Source organism: Lepidothrix coronata, unplaced genomic scaffold (genome assembly GCF_001604755.1).
Source record: "Lepidothrix coronata isolate B3197 unplaced genomic scaffold, Lepidothrix_coronata-1.0 Scaffold70, whole genome shotgun sequence".
Taxonomy (NCBI): domain Eukaryota; kingdom Metazoa; phylum Chordata; class Aves; order Passeriformes; family Pipridae; genus Lepidothrix; species Lepidothrix coronata.
In genome coordinates, this window is record NW_016690250.1 from 2,628,797 (window position 1) to 2,649,234 (window position 20,438).

General features: G+C 33.5%; 1 protein-coding gene across 5 annotated transcripts in view; it reads left to right on the plus strand.

Moving 5' to 3' along the window:
* GRIK2 (glutamate ionotropic receptor kainate type subunit 2) overlaps positions 1 to 20,438 on the plus strand; it is a 365,941-nt gene that overhangs the window by 147,272 nt on the left and 198,231 nt on the right. For all 5 annotated transcript variants that reach the window (XM_017818725.1, XM_017818724.1, XM_017818727.1 and 2 more), the window contains one exon: positions 1,266 to 1,439. In XM_017818725.1, coding sequence (XP_017674214.1) covers positions 1,266 to 1,439 — 174 coding nt within the window. The remainder of the gene's footprint in view (positions 1 to 1,265; positions 1,440 to 20,438) is intronic.

Here is a 20,438-nt window from a genome sequence, read left to right on the forward strand (position 1 = left end):
TTTCTTTACAAAGAGGAAACAAATTCGGTTATTTTAAAATAAATTTTGACACCTGCATATCTTTGGTATTATGTATGGGAAATTATATCATAATTATTAGCTATAATTAAAAATGTGTGGTGATTGATAACTGATTGATATTTTTGTGGTCGGAGTGATGTTAACAGTGAATAATGAATTATAATCTGATTTTTCTATAGTAAAATATTTAATCTTCTTCTGGTCTAGCCAGTAAACAAAACAGATTCAGGCAAATGTTATAATATTTCCATTTTATGGAAATTTATAATATACTAAACTGACAGCAAAAGTCACATTAAAAATGAGAGAAATGGCTAAGTACAAATTATAGGAAGAATTACTATGTTCAATAAAACTAAAATTATGTCATAGGGCAGTAATATCTTATGTATAACCTTGATTACATCTTTTTCCCCCCCATGTTCAAAACTTGATCTTAGACCCGAGTTTCCTAAAGTCAAGTACTGTTTCTACATTGTTTCTAAGGATTTTGTCAAAGGATTCGGATAATATTGAGTTTAGTTGCTTGAGCTAAAATGCGATTTCTTTTTCTTTTTCTTTTTATTAATTATATTTGCCTCTGTGGGTTTTGGAGGGCCAACTGTACACACACATACACACATACATATGTATTGAAAACATGTTAATTGGTAAAGGTTATTCTTGCAAAGATAAATTCCTAGGAAAAGATATACCCATGTTTGAAGTTCAATGGGTGGCAGTGAAAAATGCCTTTGATTAAATTTAAAGCTGTGTACATTTCCCCTTTTCCCTGCTCACCAGCCCCCTTTTTTCCCTGCCACCAATTTATCCTCCTAAGATTAACATGTTCAAGTTTCACAGGGACTGAAAGTGCAAGGAAACTCTCATTCTGTTTATTTTATGAATTGATGTCTGACTTCTGGTAAATCCAAGAAGTAGTGATTAATAAAAATATTTAGCAATCAATAATAATATTTAAGCTTACTATAGTATTTTGGCATAACTAGTAGTGGATACAATTCTGTAACTGGACTTAACGCTTCCTGAAAGACTGTTCTTCCTCTGTGAGTCAGATTGCTTCCACTATAAGGTCAACCAAGTTTCTTGTCCACAGACCCCAGATAAACAGAACATACTTCCTAGCATATATAGGACTGAAAATTTCCACGTTCTCATCTGGGGAGATGGTCCAACAATTGAAATAGGAGTTTTAATGTATTAAAGATATATGTATATAAATATACAATGGTGATTTTTTTCAGGATCTGTTTGCCCTGGATGTGGAACCCTATCGGTACAGTGGTGTTAATATGACTGGATTCAGAATTCTAAACACGGAAAACACCCAGGTGTCATCTATCATTGAAAAGTGGTCTATGGAGCGATTGCAAGCACCCCCAAAACCTGACTCAGGTTTGCTGGATGGATTTATGACGGTATGAATACCAGTGTTTGGTTCCTTTTTTTAGGATATGTTTGGGAAGCTAAAAAAAATTTTGATTTTTTGTTTGTTACTACAAGTGTTTAGAGGCATGTAAGCAAATAGTATTGTTAACATGAGGCAGGGAGTTACAGTGGTGTTTCTGTTAATATTTTGCAGATTGAGTACGACTATATTACTTTTTTTTCAAAATTACACATACCATATATTTTTTTCCAAATTATAGTGCCATATTCTAAATGTCTAATTCACCTAGTCCACATTTCCCTACTTTGCTGGTGAAAATATTGTGAGGGATCATGTCAAATCCTGATAAAAGTCAAGCTAATGACAGCTGTCTCTGTCTTGTGTGTCTTATTAGTTTAAGATTCATTCATTAATAATGTGTACTTTTAAATTTCTATATAAATCTTACTATCTTTTCCACTTTCTGTGACCTCAGAGAGGTAATTAATCTGGTTGTTTATTTTTTCCTTGCATTGCCATTATTCTTTAGCGTCACTTCTGTTTATAAAAATCACAGTTACCTTCCTGAAAATAAACTTTCATTACTAGGTTTTTGGTGAGTTTATGTTCATTAGTTGGAATTAAATCCGGAATGACAATGTCAGGAAGGGATCTATTTTAAAACATATCCTACATTGGAACCTTTCTAGTCTTCAAATTCATTGAAAGATTTACCACTTTGACCACTTAGCAATTTAGGTTGTTAGGTTTTGTTTTGGTTTTGCTTGTTTTTTTGAGGGGGGGTTGTTGTTGAGGCTTTTCACTTTCCATTTGAGAAAAAGCAAATTTTGTTTCTTGAAGATTTATATCTTCATTATCTATCAGTTGTCCAGATTGTTAATTAAGCCACATGACACAGTTCATGTTTTGAACAATTTTTTTCTACTGATAAGGTTTAAAGATTATATAGACATTACTTACTAAATTACAATCAATATTTTCTGAAGTTAATTTAATGTTTTTTAGAAAGTTATCATTTTTAGAGAAAAATACTTTTTTTTCTATGTACTTTTGTATATAATATCTTGCATATGATAATTTCAAACATTTTAAATTTAATTTATTTACTAGTTCTGTTGTACTGAATTTTACAGATTCTATCATACAGTACTTTAAAAGTTACATTGTTCATTTCTCTAAATAATTTCAAATAAGCAAATGAAACCCCCAAAATCTGAAAATTGTGTGAATTGTCCATCTGGTTTATATAAAAGAGCTGCTTATTATTGTAAGCCCATGTTTCATGCTTCCTTGTTTGCAGTAATATTTTCATTCCTTTTTATCTTTTGGAATTTAAAATTTGTGACGCTTCTTCTCATTCATTATATTCGTATATTTTATGCATTGATCAAATATGTAATTGATATTTACCAAATAAGTAGTGATAGTTACTTTGTGAGAACATAGGGCCATGGTCAAAAAATTAATGGAATAATAAATATTGGAATAGAGTTCTGTGGGCCAGTTGCAGGTTTTTCATCTTCTGTGGTACTGTAAAGAAAACGTTTCTCTCAGAAAAGCTTCTGATGTGAGGCAGAAACCCAAAATTGCTAGTACATGACTCTATAAGAATAATACCTTATGACAATACTTTGTCTCAGGATAGAAAAATGTAAAAAAATGCATGAAAAACACAGTGGTTTCTTTTCTGGACCCTTTAAAGCCCTCTGTGCTCTAAGTGGAACCAAGTGTTCATATAGACTGTGATGAATATTTTATGGGGATTCTTTATGTTGATTAAGCATCTAAATATGCTTTGATTACCTGGGTTTTAAATAGTTGAGGCATGCAGATAATGTTTAAAGGATATTTAAAGGGCTAATAATGTTGGCAAGTGCTTACAGAGCTTTTATAATCTGGCCCTTAGATACAGAAAAAACATTCACAGCATGTCCTTTTGGAAGGTGTAAAAGAAATTCACTTCATGACATCACTGCACAGTGTTCTGTCTGTGCTGAGAATAAAATAAGCCATTTTATTGACTTAGGATCAGTGAAGTTGTTAAGTGTTTAAAATTTGACTTTCATGTCACTGATATTCATGTGTATTTAAAGTCTAAAATGTACTTGGGAATGAAAGATTCTTCACAGATATTGCTGTTATGGAATACTCTGATATGGGCTGAACTGGATTTTTTTTTAATTTTTGCTGGTTGATAATGGCTACAGCTTAATGGGAAAAAAATCTTCTTAATGGGAGTGCATTCAACTTGAACAACATAGCTAAATGCCATTTAATCAGGTTTTAAACCACCTGAAAGTTGTGCCAAATAAAAACCTGGGGCATGGATAATGTATTTAGACCTTGGTAAAGACTCACTGCTTTCCATTGGTGTAAAACCAGGCAGTTATGGATTGCAAAGTTTTCAAGCTCTGGTGGTGTTTGTACTAGGTATTTCTACCCTGGGCTTTTTCACCATACCAATTTAGCCATTATAACAGTTAGAACTATCAATATAACTCTGGCACTGCTTTTCCTTATTTATGATTCACAGAGTTCCCAGTCTTAATTATTGTTTCAAGGTGTTTTCTGTAGGCTTGTATAACCTCTAACTAATAATTTTCCTCATAATTATCTTACCTTTAGTATCTCAATATAATAAAGAGTGGGTATAAAATTTCATCTCACCTCTTTGGAATGTTCCAAGTTAAGCTTTCAAGTGGGAATCCTATTGAGTACAATTACAATAGTTTTTCCTTTGCTTCTAGTCTGTTCCTCAGCACAGCTCTGGGAAGGGTGATGGTTTAGCACACCTGAGAGGAAGAGTAATGAAAATCATATTTTCCATTATATTTCACTCTCCTTTTACAATTTCTTAAGATTCTTTGCATGGTCTTTGGAGAAAACAAAATTAAACTATTTAATGAATGTTTCCATACTGAATAATTCTATTAATAAATGTTTACTTATTTGTATACCTAAGAAACTAAATGCGTTCTATGATTTGGGAGAGTAGCTACAGTACAATTGACTTTATTCTTTCTGTGACTCCAGAAAATCTTTGGAAATGTTGGAAATCATTAGCCATGTTCTGTCAGACTATACACACTTTCTTTACGCAAAAGCTGTGCTTGTTGAAATGTTTATAGATATGATTTCTATAGAAGTCTAAACTAATTTCTATTAAAGACTAAATGTGAATATACTTTTATATGATATATAGAAGCCCTGAGGAAGTCTCACCGGTCTACTTTTACTGAAGAGGTTTTTCTATTGTGATTCAAATACTATGAGATCGAATTCATGCTTTTGATGGTTCTCTCATATTTCTTTAGGTCCAAGGGTAATCAAAATGGTACTTATGCTCATAACATAGAAATGTTAATCTAAATGTGTTGCTATTCCATACATTTGTGTCTTTTTATCTGTGTCACACACTTGTGTGAGTATTCTCAGCAGTCTTGTATTTATTTTGAATATTGTATTTGTATTACCACGCTCTTACTAAACAGATGGAAAGAAAATATAGTGCGTTTAAAAATAAACATCACATGGAACTGGCATATGTCATGGCTATTGTTTCTTATAATAAAAGTACAGGAATTTGTTAATTATAGTTTTGCCACAAGTAATAAGCCATGTCTTTAGAAAATAACAGAAGAAAAGAAGGTCAAAGATCAAACCATTACAATACTTTATTTTTCTTGCTAGTAGAAATAGCTGTATCTAACATTTCTCTATTTCTCATTGTCTTCTTGTTTCTTCTTGTTACTGTTGGGTGAAAAAAATCCCAATGAAATAAAGAATGCACTTTTTGCATTTTAAATCCAAATCTGTTTCTTTTTTTCAGATTAGAATAAACTTTGTAATTAATTCTCACTTGATCCTGCACTTCCTGATTTAATTCAGCAATTCATAAAAGTGAGTTTTTTAAAATTTGGCTTACATATGTCCAGATAAAATCCAAAATGTCTCTAATCTGTCAAAATGTAACTGTTAAGGTTGATTCAGTCATGCAGTTCCCTGTTTCTCACCACCTAGTTTCACTTGTTAGCAGTCCAAAATGCACTGTTATAAAGTTAGACTCTGGACAGGGTGGATCGTTAGCTTTTACCGCTTGTGTTATCCTGTTACTGAACAACTTCTAACTAGATTGAGGATCTTTAAAGGATTCTCTGATATACAATATTTTAATTTTTATTTTCCACCAGGTTTATACTGAATTCTGAAATGTGGAAGTGTTTGCTACTTAGCAATCACTTGAACAAAATGACTTGGGGTTAATAAAGCCACATTATTTTTTCAAACAGAATATGATTTCTTCTTGAAAAATGAAATTATAATGTAAGTTAGTAAAAAACTCAAACAAACTAGAATAAAATAATAATATTTAATTTATGTAACTTAAGGTTTTTTTTTCTTACTTTAGATTTGAAAGAGTTCATGCTTATTTTAGCCTGGAGTAAAAACTGAATTTTAAATTTTCCTGCAAGATGGAAAAAAAACTACTTAACTATAATGACTGAATATTTTTGTTAAATTCTCACAATATTGTCATCTGTATTGTATAAACAGAAAAATATTCTGGAAAACAGAGGGGTCATGTACGATTTTAAAGAAAGTTTACCTTGACATACTTCACTTATTGGTTTTGAGTCTGTACAAGTAGCACACAGAAAGAGGAAAAAAACCCGGAGCATAAATATACTTTTAAGTTTATATATGCCAACCATGATTCAGACCAAGCAAAGTAGAGCATGAAAAAAGTGTTATGAGCTTAGACTTCTTTTACTCTACAACTATTAATCTTCACAGCTTTCTTTGCCTCAAGTCAGAATTTAGCATGCATAATTAAGATGACCTAACAAGCTCTGCTGCTTCATTAACATAAAGTTTTCCTTACTAATTGCTTTTGCCTATCATCCAATTTAGCTATCTGCTTTCCTCTTATGTAGAAAGGAGTGTACTTTTTTTTTCTATTCTGACTATTAATTCTATTCTTTAATGTTCACTTTAGTAGTTTTATATGGCAGGTGCAGAGAAGCACTATGGTACTTGTTGAACGTTATCTCAAAGGTTAATATTTAAGCGTTTTTCTCAGAAAAATCATAGTTTACATCTGATATGTTTTGTACTCTGCCTGGGAGAATGGACTATAATTTAGTTGTGCACTTTCTCTTTCAATTCTTAATTATCTTCTTTGATTTTTCACTATTTTTTTTTTTTTTTTTAAGTTTATCCTTGCTTTTCTGGACATAGTCTGCTTTTCAAGCATACGTATTCTCCACCACAAAACATAATATTTCCTCAGTAAATGGTAATTGAAAAAAGTACGAGTTTAGAGTGATATTAAATAATGTAGTTAAAAATGCATATATTTTTTGCATACACAGAATGGATTTATGGTTCATTTCTGTGTATAGGATTTTCATCTGGTTCAAAAAAGGGAGATATATTTTATGAACAAAGTTTTGAAGATTCTAAAGCTGGTGTTTAGTCTTCCTTGGATAAGGAGAATAGATCCAATGGTATTTTCTTTAAATATATAACTGTAGAGAAGATACAAAGAACATGAGGAAAAATGCTAATACCTTCATACATTTTCTTCAGTTGAAGGAATATACAAATGACTTCATTCACAGAGCTGTCTAAGAAATTAATTTTGAAACTAGCCATTTTAAGGGATACAGTAAAAATCCTGAAATTATAACTCCTTTGGTATTTGAGAATGGAAATAAAAGAGAGAATAATGTTGGATTTGTAAAATATTTTTCCCTAATTAGCTCTCCATATTTGCACACCTAACGACTTGAGGGACACATCTATATATTATATTCTTTGTTTGTTCTCTTTTTTCCCTGATTGTAAGAAAACTTCCAGTAAGCAATCCCTCAATATTCAAATCTTATGACTGTGCTGTAAAACCTAATTCACCTAAATGTTCACTTTCTTAGCTTTATCATTATGTTGGTTTAATATTCTCAGAAGTTTTGTTGAATCCCAGGGCAATACAAAGAATTGGTAAAAAAATGTAAGGTCAAGCAGTGGGTATAGATGGATGACAATGGTGTATTTTCAGATGCATTAATCAATGTGTTTAAAAACCCTAAAGCCTTGTAAGGAATTGGACAAATGTAGGAAGGCCATGTCAAATAGCTGCCTGTAACCAGGTGAAAGAGCCTGTTAATCAACAGATCCCTTAGGCTTATTTTTAGTAAAGGCTTTTGAATTATGTTAAATCAATTTGGTTAAGCTAATACATTTGGAAAATCTACTTTTTTCCATTATGAAGTTTGGAAGAGTTTAAGAGGGTAAATAAAGGACTGAAACTGTAGCAATTGTAGTTGGAAGAGCTGTATGAAACATAAACATCCAAAATTAAAAAGAATTTATTCAGTTCTTTTATCCTGATATAACCAAGGCTTAATGATGTTTTTCATGAAAAAGATAAATAACTCCCATGTCAGATAACTGGACACAAATAATACTCTGGGCGCTCTTATACTGCTCTGAAAGAAAAGTGTGTATTTCCCTGGTTCAATACTCAAAAAACAACAAACAAAAAAACCCTGAATCAGAACCCAAGCCAATCAACCAACCCAAAACAAAATCTCAAATCCCAATAATTTTAATATAGATGTCTCTAATTCATTTTAATCAAGGTTTAGGTGAACAGCATGAGCCAAGGAAAAGTATGAATAAAAAATATAGAGTGAAGTTGTGACAAATGAAGAGATTAGATTTAAACCCAATAGTGTTAAAATTAATCTCCTAGTTACTGACTCAAGAAATCGGGGAGATGCAAACCTGGAAATATGTTCTATTAGCATTATTAGTATTTTGTATATTTAGTTCATTTTATTTTTTAATCTAATTTTATTCTGTACCTCAATTTTTTAGTTTCTTGAGCAATGTTCTCCAAAATTCATTGCTTTGCATTCCTCCTAAAAGAAGAAAAAAATTATGGTGCCATTCAGGGTTTTCTTTCAGTGTACCTCTGGAGTATGCCTTACTCTGTTCATCCTCGATGTGTTTTCAGTGACAGCATAAACTGATTTAACTAGTGAGGTTATTGCACTGGGTAAAAATTCTGCACTGAGTCAGAGAGTTCTGACGTTTAGGTTTTTTGCCCTTTAGGGAAATAGACTTGGGGGTAAAAAAGAATGCATTCATTGAAAATATAGTATTTTATGCTTGTTCAATTGGTGGCTTATTCCCTGCTAATTCCTTCGCGTATGCTTTGATTATTTTTTTTTTAATAACAAAGTATTTCATACTTGTTTATATTCTTGATTTAAAATTGCAATCTCTTTAATTTAGCAATGGAGTTATTTTATGGAAGATAAGACTTCCAACTTGTTGAATAGCTTTGTACAAATTAGTAATTTAGTTTTCAGAACAGTAAAAGGATATTTTTGAAACTGTAATCTTTATCTGCACCTAACAATATGGAAATAATAGTTATATTTTAGATAGCTAGTTAAAAAATAATTTAGCAACTGCTATCAGGCACTGTGACTGGACAAAAGGATTTCATGAGATAAAGCTGCTGTTAAGGGTAAAAAGATCAATAAAAATAAAAAGAAATACTTGTTACAGAATACAGCCTTGGATTCTGATTTAGAGCTTCAAAGAGGATAGCTTGTTATGTAGACAGCTTTATAATTATCCCTTTAGCTGAAAGAATTTTCTGGATTTGCTGATGAGATGTGTTTAGTAAAACAGTGTAGCAGCAAATGTGTACTTCAAAGGAAATACTAAACAATTACTCATTACTGCATTACAAGCTAAGAATCTCCCCTAGGCACAGTTAACTACATGAGTTTAGGGACTATGCAGGATTTCATGCTGTAAGATGTTTTAGAAATAATATGTCAGCTATTTTGAGAATTAATTGCATTATTAAATATTTGAGTAGTGCATATAGTAATTTTTGGAATTTTAGGAGACAGGATAGATCAGAAACTTGTGATCCTATCCCAAAGGAAAGATATGTCTATGTGTTTTATGGCATTTAGCAGAAATTGCAGTTTCTCTCCTATGGAAGATTTCATTGAATTCTTCCAGATGTGGTTTGAGGATGTATGCATATATTCATAAATAATTAAGATTAACATGGACTTACATAATGCTTTTGTTTTAGATCTCTACATGCTCTTTACAAAGTAATAGAGGAAATTCAGTGTAACAGCAAGTATGCGGAGCATATGCAACATGCAAAACCTCCTATGCAGTGTAGAAGACCAGCTGAAGCATAGGCTGTTTTTGAAATAGGAACATTAGTGCCTTTGCTGAGGAAATATATGTCTGGACTGTATGAAATTTGGAGTCCGAGGACTGCAGTTAAGTAACCGTGATCTGTCAAAGATTATGTTTCTAAAGAAGGGCAATGAAGCTGGTCCAGGATCTAGAGCACAAGTCTTATGAGGAGCAGCTGAGGGAGCTGGAGTTGTTTAGCCTGGAGGAAAAGAGGCTCAGGAGAGACCTTGCCTCTCTCTACAACTGCCTGAAAGGAGAATGTGGCCGGCAGGGATTGGTCTCTTGTCCCCAGTAATAAGCAGAACAAGAGGAAATGGCTTCAAGTTGCCTCAAGGGAGGTTTAGGTTGGATATTTGGAAAAATTGTTCCCAGAAAGGGTGATCAAACATTGTAACGGCCTGTCCAGAGAAGTGGTGGAAACTCCATCGCTGGAGGTATCTAAAAGATGTAAATGTGGCACTCGGGGACATGGTTTATCAGTGGACTTGGCTGTGCTAGGTTAATGATTGGACTTAAAGGTCTTTTCCAACCTAAGCAATTCGATGATACTATAAAGACATTTTTCTTAGGATATGCCTTCTGAAACTAGTTTTAATGGTTTATTTATACACTGTGTTTATTTTAACTCTTCAGGAGGCAAGATTCCTTTTATTCACTTTCTTTGCTCTTATGTTTAAAACTTTGCCTTGAGGAGCAGCATAACTATAGCTGATAATCATCAGACTTATTTGCAGGAAAGAATAACTTTAGGAATCATGGCTACAGTTGTAGGATGTGGAATGGTGACAGTGTAGGTATGCTAGGTTAAACTGTAATGTAAATAATTTAATTTGTGGAGAGAAGAGACCATCAATTTAGCTCTTATTTTGTGCTCATCAGCTTTACAGTGTCACTGCCTGTTAGGACTGGCCATGTACTACATTGAATAGTCATGCTTTAAACTATGTTCTGGATAAAATCCTGGTCCTTTGGAAATCAATGTATCGTATAATTTGGCTAGCATTAGTTTGCTATGTGAATTCCAGGCTCAGATAAGGTAATGCAGATGAAGAGTTGCCTTTTTTTTTTTTTAAAGTGAAGTTTTAAACACAACGTACTGTAATGGAGTAGAAAAGAGTGAAAATCTTATGTAAATATTTGTCTCTGAATATTCAGGTGGTCAATTTGGATGTAGTTTGGTAAGCTGTAACTGTCTTCATTCATTATATGCTTCTGATATATGAAGTCCAGGAATATGTTATTTCTTTCTGTTACTAATTAATACTTGCTAATTACTGGACCAGTTGACATAGCTTGGAGAAACAAACAGGCTTCTGGGGATACTATTCTCTCTGCTAAAGACCTGTAGGGGTATGTGCTTGAATTTTTGTTGGTTTTTTTTTTTTTACCCATTTCCAATTGTATACAGATTTGTCTAATAAAAGATGTTACTTCCCCTATATTTTGCTTATCTCCTTAAGCTGCAGCATACTGTTTCTGCTTTTAAATGGGTTTATATGATACATGTTGACTTCACTGGGACTTTCATAAAGACAATATATATAGTTATTGCTTAAATTAATTTTCCTATGTGATAACGCTATTTCCTGTCCATAAAATCATGGACTCCATTTTAAAGCTTCCCAGGTGCACAGAATACTGTGCCTGGCCTACACCTTTCTGGCCTTTCAGAAGAGCAAAGGTCTTCTAAAAGTCTAAAGTCATATCTGCCCACCTTCTGTGAATATATTCTTGATATTTCAAATTATGCTCTATGCCGGAAATTTGGCTGCTTAGTCAAACTTCTAACTAGAATTGTAGCAGTAAATATATTTTCCACTTAAGCAGTCTGGTGGGAATACTATTGCCACAAGCACACATACAGAGCTATTAAACAGTGCCTAGGAAAATTCAAGCATCCACACAAATCTGCATCAGAACATAGAGGTCAATGTCAGGCTGGAAAAAAAATTAATATGCTTTCATTATTATATATTTCTCTGTGAATCTGAGACCTCTGCTCTCTGAAGCTGCATTCAGCTTAGGAGACAGGTGAGAAACACATACTAAATACACTAAAGGGAATTAAGTGTTATAATGCTGTGAAACAGAAATTTCAAATATTACACTTTTTATACTCTTCATACTTCCACTTCCCAAGGCCTGAATATATGTATAGTATTTTAATACCACAGATATGGCTGTAACCTAATTCAGATGATGACAGTCTCTGTAATGTGCTGGAAATAAATATTAAACTTTTTAAAAGTTCCTTATTTTGATCCTGTAGGATCAGTTATTCAAGCCTTGTGATGAAATGCTACTGGGAAAGCGTTATTTTGTAAAGGATATTCTGTACCTGTAGTTTCCCCATGTATTGCTTATGAAAACAAAATTTCATTTTATCTCTTTTTGTCCTATGTAGCAATAGATGTGTTATTCAATCTGTCTGTTTATTGAGCTGTTGATTGAGGCCTCAGTTCAGCAAAATGTTCAGTGTGCTTTCTTGCTGGGAAAGCAATATAAAGCTTGTCAAATAGTTCTGTTGAAGTCAACTGGACTACTTTGACACTTAACGTGAAGTATATAATGTGTTTAAATGGGACTTCAAAGGTCGTTCATGTAAAAAAAAAAGTAAGTTATTTGTTACACTCCTTTACATTCTTACTTTTAGCAAAGAATGAGAGAATTTCAATGTGATTCTAAGCATAAGGGGCAGTCTCTTTGTGATGACAGACACAGTTCAGGAAATACTATTTTGTAATTTATGTATGCCTGATGACATGATTGTTCTCAGTGTTGTCTACTTAAAAAGATAAACAGCATTAGCTTTTGACTATTTTGGATTTCCTAACCTTCTATTTGCTTAAAATACAGGATAGTTATTTTGATGCAATTCCAAAGATTGAGAAAGATTGTAGGTAGGATCCAAATAAAAATAACTCTGTATCTGAAGGAATATTCTTATCTACAAGATTGCTGAGGATAAGCTTTTTTTTCATTTGTTCATCTTCAAATAAAAAAAAACAAACAAACCAGCAATTTTTCTTTTTTACAGTGCTTATCATTTCTGTCATAGTCCTTTGGGTGTTTCACACAGTGGGATTAATGTTAACATGAGTGCTGGAAGGAGAATGTCTTCCTGAGCAGATAGTTTTGCAGTAACATACATCTAGAATCGAAACCAGGGAACATTGATTTAGCAGCTAAAGGACTGCTGACCAATTATTTAATGAAATTGCTCGACTAATTTAGAAGGTGATGTTTACAAAATTTCCTGACTGGACTATTCTGAACTCCTTTGAGAAAACCAGAGTACCTATAGACATTTTTGGCCAATGGTAAATTTTGTAGAATCATAGAACAGCCCAGGTTTGAAGTGACCTTGAAATAGCATCTTGTCTAACTTTTCATGGGAAAGGAGGCTAAAATGAGATCATTTTGCACTCTGTCCAATTTTGTCTTGAAATCCTCCAGGGATGAGCTCGTCACTGTATCCCTGGGGAGACTGTTCCATGATTGTTCTCACTGTAAACAAATTATTTCTCAAGCTGAAATCTCTTCCAGTGTACCTTCTACCCATTGCCTCTTTGTCCTTCTCATGTGGGTCTTCATCAAGAGAGAGCTTCCATCCTCTTTGTAGGCTGCCCCTTAAGTACTAAAGTACTGTCATAAGGTCCCTCCTAAGCCTTCTCTTCTTCAGGAAGAAAAGACCTCGCTCCTTCAGTCTTTCCTCAGAGGGTAGGTTTCCAATCATCTGATTATTTTTGAGGTGATTCTTTGAACTCTATCCAGTGTGTCTGAGGGTTTTTTTTTTTTTTTAATTGTGGGTACCATAACTGGACAGAGTACTCCAGATGTGGCCTGACAAGTGCTGAGTAGTATGGGATGATCACATCTCTAATTTTTGCCTGTTGCTGCAACATCTCATCTTCAGCTTCTTGTCCACAAGGACCTCCAAGTCCCTTTCAGCAAGGCTGCTCCAGAGTTATGCAGCTTTTAACCTGTCCTGGATTCTTTGATTATGTCATCTTTGTACTATTCTTTCTTAAATTGCATGCAGATATTGCCATTGGTGGTTATGTTGTCAAATAAGTCTTCTCAGTGTGTGAGCAGCAAATATAGCAATGCCTTGTTCTTAATTGGAGTGTCCCACAACTGTAGTAGGAAGCAGTCCTCAATACATTCCAGGAACCTGATGGATGAGTTGCATTCATTTGTGGTGTTTTCTGAACAAATATCCAGGTAATCGAAATGACTTGTGAGGACCAGGTTCTGATGGTTCATAGATGTCTATAGGGGCAGGGGAAGTTAATTTAGTAATGAAGAAAGTGCTGTAAAACCTTTTCTCTTCTGAGCATCAACTTATTTGAGAGCTAGTTTGATGTTGGATTTTTTTTTTGCCATTAGACTTTACCTCTGTGAAGGACAATACAGGGAAACCTTTGTGATCGTCACAACTTCTGTGTCTCTTATGAGTATTTGTGCTGTTTCTGCCTCTGAAAATATTTTTCGTTCTTAAATTTTTATTTAAAAAAATTATTAAGCACATAAGAGTATCCACTTTAGAGTTGGATACATTTCTTTTCAATTCCTAGTTGAATATAGAAATTTAAACACTGACATACCACCCTCTGTTTGAAGAGCACTGTCATGCACGGTAATGTCCTCAGTCTGAGGTTTGTTGTATGATCACGAATTGCAAAACTAAAATCTATATTCATGGAAGGAAGTGTTTCTGTCTTGGAACAAAAGATTTATAGAAACATCTGGGACCAATTAGAAAGGCTTCTTTGTTCTTTGGTGCAGTTAGGTGGTCATATCTTTGTCCAAAGCAAAGATGTGCTTAATGATTTTGGTTAGTAAATGCCTAGATTTGCCACAGTTTTGCAATGAACTAGGAAAAGAAGAACACAAACTTATTTTTTAAAATCCAATATTCCTCTACTAGTATGTTAATACAAGTATGCTTCTCTGTCTTCATTTTCTGGGTTTAGTCTTGAGGCAATATTCTGGATGAAAAAACTGAAAATTATGTCAAGCTGCATCAGAGGGTGTTGTCTATGTGTTTCTTTTAGCATAAAACATGCTTAGATTTCTTTGACTTCATTGTTCCTATATATTTACTAATACTCATCTTAGATAAAGGTTACAATTTAGAAACAGACACCAGCAATGTTAGGAAATCACTTTAAAACTAAATGTGAAGATCCAGAAATAAGATCTCTTTAAATAAAAAGTAAGTCATAAGGCCTCAAGTGCAGCTGTGTCATATGAAGCAAACTTTTATTGAATTTGTTTATAAATTGGAACATAAGGACCTTTACAGGTAGTTTTGCAAGGCTGAACATAAAGCTCAGGTTTACTTTAGTTATGAAAAAATATTTTATTAGCATTTATAAGGACATTTTTAAATCTAATGTAAAAAGAAGTAAATTATAACTGCAATTTGCCTGGAGAAAGACAGAAAAAAGTGGGAACTGTGTTATTTTTGGCACCCAGACAAAGTATGTGTGTTCATTCAACAAAATCAGCTGTATTAGGTTAGAAATAAAATTATTTTTCAATTATATAGAAGCTACTCTGAACTTGATAAGTCAGATTATCATTAAGGATTTATTCCTAAAAAAAACAAAACCAAAACTCATATGGTATACATTAGGAAATATACAAATGAAAGATGCATGCAGTGAACTGTGAAGTGTGAAATAAAAAAGTGTACATCTACTGAATTTTAGCTTAGGCATAATAAAAATCAAGAAAAACATTAGTAGAAAATCAGTGAGGTTTTTCAGCTTTTGCATCATCACTCTGAGGAAAAGATCACATTCCTTTCAAAAAGCTGTGAATTAAGAGATTCATAAGAATGATGCTTAAATAAAAACATATTGATGGAAGATCTGACAAGAGACTACAAACAGATTTGCAGGTGGTTGATTAAGATTCAGACAAGTGCAGTTCAATGTAGGATATATGGAAAATATGGAAAATGTTTTCATTTAAGGCTTTGAAATAGTTTAAAAAGTTACTTTTATTTTTTATTCTTATAAATTAGAAATGCTTATAAATTTTTTTATTATAAGCAGGGTTTTTTTTATTTCTATGTGTGTGCTAGGAGTATCACTAGGAAAAACCCATTATACGTCATGGAATTATGTTCACTTAGGCTTCCTTAATATGACTTTACCCTCTTAAAAATGGTTTCTGAGAGATACTTAGGCCTGTGGTGTGATGTACCATCCCCATTCCCTCTCTTCCTACTCTATGCTGTATTTTCTTTGCCTCATGTGGTTGGAAGTAGCAAAACATGAACCCAATAAATATGGAGATAGTAGAGGATAGAACCAAGTACTTCTGAACTCAAAGAAAACACTGAAGAATTTCTAGTGTTTCATTTGAAAATGTGAACAGAACATATACTATAGTTTCATTTTATAAGAAGGATCTCAGTAAATTGGAGCAAGTTTAGTGGAGGGCCACCAAGACTGAGGGACTGGAGCACTTGTTATATAAGCAGAAGTTGAGGGAACTAGCCTGGGAAAAAGAAGGTCTCTTGACAACCTAACAGCAGCCTCTTAACACCTGCAAAGACATTATCAAGAGCCAAGGTATTTCCAGCAATGTATGGCATAAGCATGAGAGCAAAGGTGTAAAATTGAAACTTTTCCACTAAGGAAAGTAAAGCAGTGGATTGCTCAGAGAGGTTGCTGTAGTCTCCATCCTTGCAGGTTTTCAAGACCTGATAAAGTTCTGAACAACGTGTCTGTCCTCAGAGGTGACATTGAAAGCAATGTCAAAGGAGCAAGGTGTTGGGCTGGGGTCCATCCTGAGGTCTCTTCAGGTTGAATTGTCTAATGGTCTTCAGTTTATACCAAATAAATACCTGTGGTTGTCCTCTGAGAGGTTCATCTCCAATATCTCTGAAGAGCACTGCTAGATGAGGAACCTCTCTGTAAGCAACAGTATTTAGAGCCATGAAATTGAAAACTGTCCTCATAGTCATGAAGAATTGTAGCTTAATAACACAGATGTAATATAATTGGTAAACCAGAGTACCAGTTATTAATTTTCTTCTAGATGTTACCCTTCTGTTTTAGGAGAAGTATCTGCATCACTTCCTGGTTTTATTTATTTCAATCCTAATGGACACGTGAATTTTTCAGCTTCTGACAAAACTTTCTCAAATATAGTGTAGCCTCAAATAGACTTTTTTAAGCTTATACAATCACAGCTGTGTTAGAATATATCAATCAAGATATAATCAGTCTAATGCTAATACCTAAACACTTAGTGAATTAGTTCAGTGAAAGGAACAATACAGTGATAGATGCATCCCTCCTGGAAGACCCTAAAATGTGCTTCTGTTGGGTGCTTATAGGAAATATTGGTTATCTTTGCAAGATAGTCAAAGCTGCTGATCATTACAGCTATCCATTCAGCTACACAGATATAATTATGTCCCAAAAAATGCAACTTTAAAAGTATTGAGAATTTAAAAGGGTCCAATATTTAAATGATGAGCACAGCATAAAAAGAAACAACGAGAAACCTACTAATTCCAAGTTTTGTTCAGAACTTGACTGGTTTGCTGTGTTTTACTGTAAGGTGAATCATGAATTCAATTTGCCTATGCTGTATGACACAGGTGTAGTGGTCAATCTGCCTGTGTCCTTTTTATGCTGCTGTTGAATTGGCAACCTTGCTGAAAGCTTGGTGGCAAATCATGTTGAGCCTTTCCGGGAATGGCTAGTGGTCTGCTAAGTTGTTCAACAGTGACTTGGCATATTCAGACATATTCTTTCATGGTGGCAGCCATGTCTTAGACTTCATTTGTTTCTGTTTGCAGATAAACTGCCTAGAGAACAATTTTAATATCCTTTGCCTATGTTTCAGAATGAACTGTACATACATACCTCCTAATGAAGAAGATGCCAGTATGTGTGGAATTTGCCTCTCTAACTTAATCTATATAAAATTCAAATGCATAGTAATCTTATATTTCTTTTGTAGTCAGTGCAGGAGAAATACAGAAATTTGTCCCAAAAAGGTTCATAAACTATATTACTGAAGAGTCTACAGGGAACCTACATGATTGACTGGCCAGTTTTAAATGGTGGAACTTAGAAATTATTCCTTTCTGTTGTATGTGGGTTTTGCACATACAGACCCCCCCCAATTTTTATTTTATTGTTCTTTGACATTTGAAATTGTGTTTGCCATTCCAATCTGCCTTGCTTGCAGCTCTAAGGAGATATGTATTCTTTCACATGGACTATATTACTTTGGTGCCCTATCTTAGAATCAGTTACTACGTACACACTAAGGTGGTGACATATTTTGATAAACTAACTAAAAATGCATTAATAATGCAATAGAAGTTGCAAGTAAATAGCATTGCTTGTTTTGTGTTTCCCTAAAACACAAGAACATTGTTGCTTTCAAGGCTGGTCCCAGAATGTCAGTTGTCAGTACTGTTTCAATTTTAGCAAGCGAGGGTTATGTTTTAATTTTGTGAACTCTTGTAGATTTTACCACCAAGGAATAGGATAAGGCTTAAGTAGAAAAGTTAATAAACATATCAAAAACTATATCTCTCTACACTACTTTCTTTCTGATGAGATTTAGTGAAGACTCTCACTCCTTATTTGTTCAGAGCAACCTAAGCACATTTTGTGGAAACTTGATAAAATTCTCTCTTCTCATGTTGCACTCTGTACACCTGAACAGTTTAGTTCTTGCCAGAGGTGGGAAGAGGTAGGAAGTAGTTTTAAATGCTTTATATAGATATAGCAGTTTTGTATGTCAGAAAAGTAGACAAAACTCCAGAACTTTTGGTTTGATAAGTCCCTAATTGTATAAAGCACTAAAAATGTTTATGAGGTTCCATAGAATTTTCAGATTAGCCAGAGGATGCACTGCAGAAATTCCATGGGTCAATTTATTTTGATGCTATTCTTTCAATATGTGTTCTCATTATCTGGACAACAAGAAGAATCCAAGGGTTGGTTGTTTCGGTTTGTAAGCAAAAAATCAAACCCACAAGAAAACCAAACCAAAGCAAACCAAACCAAAACCAAAAGGCAACAACAAATACACTCCAACACTAGTCTAACAACTACATGTGACCTAGAGGTCTCTAGCTAGTAAGGTAATATTATTTATGTATATTTATTTATGATTTATTCAATTAGAGTAGTGCCCTGTGGGAAAGCGAACTAGGGGAGAAAATTTTTTTCTGACTAAGTATGAGCCATTGAGTGGGTTAAGATTAGATAATGAGACCTTTTGGAGCCAGTCACGGAATAGCATTAAGTCTTTTGAGTTCAATGGGCAGTTGGATGTGCTAATGGATGTACCATGCTGGGAAAGTATACATTTTCTTTGGAATTTCTTATAAGTAGGTGATTGCACATTATGATATAAATAGCTACACTAAATGCATGGAAATTTTCTGCCAGAAAATTAAGGCCTTCTCTAGACATTGGCTAACTGGAGGAATGTATTAGTGGTGAACTAAAATCTGAAAACAGATGATTTCTTATTTAATAGTCCATTTACTCTCCTTTTATAGCTGTTGTCTCCACCATGACTACTGTGGTCTTTATTTTTATTCCCTAATCAAGCTCAAGCTGTTTTAGTATGACTTGGGAAGGTACTTTCCTTTCCTAGTTAGAAAAAGGTTTAATTCATTAAAGTATTATTAATTCATTAAAGTATTATGGTTTTCAGTTCAGGGGCAGTTGCTGACTTTTGTTGGATTTTCACTAGTGTGCCTGAATAGATGCTGCATTATACATGAACTGTTTTATTCAGTTTTGCCATCCATAAATACCACCCTGTCTTCAATATAAATTTCAATATCTTCTGGTATCCATTTGCATCGCCAAAGATTTAATATTTCCTGTACAGTTCTAATATATGATTCTGCTATAAAGGTATTTGTAAATTTTTTTTTTCTGATTAATTATTAAGCTTTTAGAAGGATAAACACATAAATATTGCTTCTGACACCTTGTAAAATTATTAGTGTTTATAGTGTACGTGAGCAGATATAATCTTTTCATAAATGGAAAGAAAAATCTGATTAAGAGGTTCTTTTCTTTGTTGTGCGAACTGTCCTCCTAACTCTTCTGCTGATATTTCTGATCAGAAAAATGCTTTTCCTATTTTTGTCTCAACTACAATAGCAAAAGCTCTATTTTTCTAGAAAGTGCTATTCTGCAAAAATTTTTCATTCTATCCATCAGTAAAAGATGCTTGGAGTGAAAGACATAAATAATCTGCACGTAACAAATAATACAGAAGAGTAGATGTTGTCCAGAGTGACTGGAATAGATAATCTCTGTCCATTGTGTACCACATTAAACTTTCTGCCATTTCTTTATAAAACCTACCTATGAATCACTAACTTATATTTTATTGTAAAATTAGAATGAATTCCCTTGATTTGCAATGTATGGAAAATTGTGTTTAAGAATCTGTAGTTTTCAGAAATATGTGTAACAAGGAAGGCATTGTATCTAAAGCAACAAAAAAAGTAAATAATGAGAAGTTAGGAAACATAAATCTATAGAATCATCAAATGGTTTGGGTTGGCATGGATCTTCAAGGCTCATTTAGTCCAACCCAATGCCATGGGCAGAAACATCTTTCACCAAACTACCTAAGGGTAGTAGAGACGAACTGTTTTCACAAAGAAATACATTCCGTAGACAATAGACTTGCCTTTATGACCTCAGTCTTGTCTTTTGTTTGTTGTGAAAGCTTTGGAGAAATGGAGATAATTTGGGAATACTTGATTGGTAAACTA